At 43.5% G+C, this 3,823-nt stretch overlaps 1 gene segment (V, D, J or C); it reads left to right on the top strand.

Annotated features, from left to right (window-relative positions):
- Positions 1–2,432: 2,432 nt before the first annotated feature.
- Positions 2,433–2,797, top strand: LOC113408478 (the record flags this gene model as incomplete). The annotated part of the segment is given in 1 exon segment: positions 2,433–2,797. A coding segment is annotated over 1 exon segment (365 nt), but the record flags the coding sequence as incomplete, so codon positions are not given.
- Positions 2,798–3,823: the final 1,026 nt, after the last annotated feature.

Here is a 3,823-nt window from a genome sequence, read left to right as displayed (position 1 = left end):
AGAGCCTCGTGTTAGTGTCTAGAGATTCCAGTTGTGGATCTCAGTGGCATGTATTTGGTTGTCATGGTAATAGAATAATGTTGTTGCTATGGCAACTGAGTTAGATTATCAGGGGATAGCCCAGCCAGTTTTGGCTGTTTTTTGGTTAGTTCAGTGTGTGGCAATAAATGGCTGCTTTTAAGGTTTACAGCTCTCTGTGTCTCAAGTGATGTCTTCCTAAAACTGTTGCTGCCCGGGATATAACAAGTGGGCATTGGATCAAGCCCTAAGTGTCTTTCCATTGACTTCAAAGGGCTTTGGATCAGACCACAAGTCACCTAATGGCACTGCAAACCAACCTGGCCACTTTACATTTTCATATAACTCCGATGGAAACAGGAGTAAGTTTATTTTGGTTGCTTTTCTGCCTTTTAATTAGCCCTGAACTACAAAGAGCTTATTGTTCACTTTATAAAAAACAGAGTTCTGTTCTGATGGACCAGCCTATCTTTAGTCTCTGAAGCCAGTTCAGGAGAAAACACATGGTGTGACAGCAGGTTACACTCTGCTTGAACTGATATTATCCTGTATAATTTCAATCTTAGCATGAATGTTCAGGGAACTTTACAGAGTAAGAGTCCCTGCCCCAATGATTTTATAGTCTAAGGTGGGCTACTAGAGCAATGAGGATAAATAGAGTCAGATACCTTAGAATCCGTGGGAAAAGCATGTGATTGCAGATGATACTTGAAAGAAGGGCAGAAATGGAAGCATAGCTTATTGAATGATGCTAGAAAGACATAAGAAAACTAATTGAGCTACAGTATAGCAAAGACATCATGGATTGGATTAGCTCTCATCACAAGGAAAGAAAAAATGAGGTTTCTCATAAATTAATTCGACAAAAACATCAGTGTAGAGTTGGCCCTTTTTCAGAACTAGGACAAAATTGACTGGAAATATACAATTGCAGATCCATCCTATCTCAGTAGAGGGCATTAGCACACAGATATAATAGCCACTGTACACCACTCTACTTAAAGAGCAGAGGGCTAGTATCACACTGAAGTAGGAAGCAATATTCCACTACTTCACATCTGGGAAACTCAGCGAGAGCAGGATCCTGGGAAGTGCTTTATATCTTCATAAGGGTTCTGAGTGCCGTACTGGCAACATCACCCCTCAGGGCAGCACCTCCCATGTTGGACAGGTAAAGAAAATAACCCCAAGAAAATTAGTCTTCACTGTGCCATCAACATGGCTCTGCCTGTCCCTTCATCTTTGTATTAGTTACAGTCATAACTAGGAACCCCAGTCACAGATCTGGTCCACACTGCACAGGTAGGGTGACCAGATGTCCTGATTTTATTGGGACAGTCCCGATTTTTGGGTCTTTTTCTTATATAGGCTCCTATTACTCCCCCCCCACCCCACCTGTCCCGATTTTTCACATTTGCTGTCTGGTCACCCTATGTACAGGGCACTGTACAAACAAACAGCTCAGTGGTTTGAGCATTGGCCTGCTAAGCCCAGGGTTGTGAGTTCAATCCTTGAGGGGGCCACTTAGGAATTTGGGGCAAAAATCTGTCTAGGGCTTGGTCCTGCTTTGAGCAGGGGGTTGGACTAGATGATCTCCTGAGGTCCCTTCCAACCCTGATATTCTACGATGTTAAAAAGCAAAGTTTGCATCCCTACCCACAAACATCTTGGTGCTTTCTTCCACCACTTATGTGGGGAATGCCCCCCCACACACACACAAATCCCTAAACCACTAGCTTCTTCTCCTTCAAATCCCTCTCAAGACCCACTCCTGCTGCGACTCCTACAAGAAATCTGTTGGCAAATAACGACTCTGGTTGGGGAGAGCGGGGGCTATGGTATATTTAAACATGAAGTACCAAAAATTCTCTGCTGGTGCAAATACCCTTGTAGACTGAAGATCTTTGGGACAGTCATTCCATATATTGCTATGTATAGTACCTCACACAATGGGGACACCATCCACACAGAGGCCTCTGGGAACCGTTGTAATATAAATAATTAAATGCCCAATCCTTCATTACGCAGACTTCCATAATACAATCTACACTGGTCTAAAGATAGCTGAAGAGTTTGCTTCATGCCAGATAATGCTCTTTGATAAAAGTAACTTTGGATGAGTTTCAGCCATAACTCTAACTTATCTTAAATTAGCATATGCAGCCAGCAAAACCTCAAACTAAATGAGTCACTTCCTGTCCCCAAATGTCTCTTTCTGTCCACCCCAACACAACAGTCACATTTCTGATAGATGCAGGACTTGCAAAATGTTCCTACTTCAGGGTGTTATTCTGGCTTTGGTTTTGTCTTGTAAGTTTCTTTTTTACCTTTTTTCTACACAGCTGTAGATTACTGAGTCACCATGATCCAGATTCATGTTAATTTCTGGTTTTCTTTTCTTGTTCTCCTTCTAGACGGATATGCACAAATATATCTGAGACAAGCTCAGTTGTCCCTTACCAGGGCAAAAACTAAAACTGCACGTATCGACTGCGACGCTTCTGGCATTCAGAACTTCGGGAGTGCTGTTATACACTGGTATCGACACAGACCTGGTGAAGCTCCAGAGCGGATTCTGTACATCTCATCCGCACAACCTGTCTTTGACAAAGTCTCCAATGAGAACAAGTTTAATTGTGAAAAGAAGCCTGACCAGCCCATCTCTACCCTAGTAGTAAATGAAATAGCTCCTAACGATGAAGCTACCTATTATTGTGCCTATTGGGATCGCACAGTATTAGAAAGCCATAGACAGCCTGTAGAAAAACCTCACTCTTAATACTGAGCCATATCCCATCAAATGTATGAAACTACTGCTACCTTCCTGATTTTGCCATTGGCAATAGCAACTCCTCACTAGCTTATTTTAAAAGGTTGCTGTTTTTTTTAAAAAGCAACATAATTAATAAAAATCTTTAATGTGAAGTAGTTAAGGCCACCACACATATAATGTACCTGATTCAAATCCAGAAAAACCAAGTACCATGACCACAGCTCCTGTAATACCACTGGTAGGGGGTGGAGATAAGTGTTCAGTGATCACTCAGTGTTAAGGGGATTGCAGAAGATTTGTGTCAGATTCCAACTGGCTATTCATAGCAACAAACGCTTCAATGGCTCACCCAGACGGTGTGGGAATCTCAGCCCTTACAGGCAAAGTCCCCTGTACCACACAGGGAATACTGCTGAACAGGGCCGGCTCCAGCATTTCTGCCGCCCCATGCAAAAAAAAAAGCCGCGATCGGCGGCTGCATTTCAGCGGCAGGTCCTTCGCTCCTAGAGGGAGCGAGGGATCTGCCGCCCCCCAATTGCCACAGGTGCCGCCCCTCTCCCTTGGCCGCCCCAAGCACCTGCTTGTTAAGCTGGTGCCTGGAGCCGGAACTGCTGCTGAAAGCTTTTATTCTAGGAAAAGAATAATCATTAACATAGAAACAGGCAGTGACTTGTCTTCAATGGGAAGACAGCAAAGCACTTAAGATTAAGCATGAGCTTAATGCAGATGCTTTCCTGAATAAAGGCTTAAATAAGAAAGTTTGGGGGTCTACTGCACCAATCAACATGAACCCTTCATTGTCCATCCTCTTAAGAAACAATGGATACGGTCCTCAGTTCACTGGAGCATCTGCTTCATACTAGACTTATTGCTGAAACTCATGATGGCTCACTTTTGTCTTAATGACTATCAGTCAAATTAACCTCACATGGAACTGACATACCTACAACCCACAGAACTCTTCTCAGCTGCTACTTAAGTGAGCCACTTCCTCTCCCCAAAGGCACTCGGCCCTCCATCCGAGATCCTAAC

This window comes from Terrapene carolina, unplaced genomic scaffold (genome assembly GCF_002925995.2).
Source record: "Terrapene carolina triunguis isolate 2854851 unplaced genomic scaffold, T_m_triunguis-2.0 Scaffold16259, whole genome shotgun sequence".
NCBI lineage: Eukaryota > Metazoa > Chordata > Testudines > Emydidae > Terrapene > Terrapene triunguis.
The sequence above is the reverse complement of the archived record's forward strand: the minus strand, read 5'-3'. Positions and strand labels throughout refer to the sequence as shown.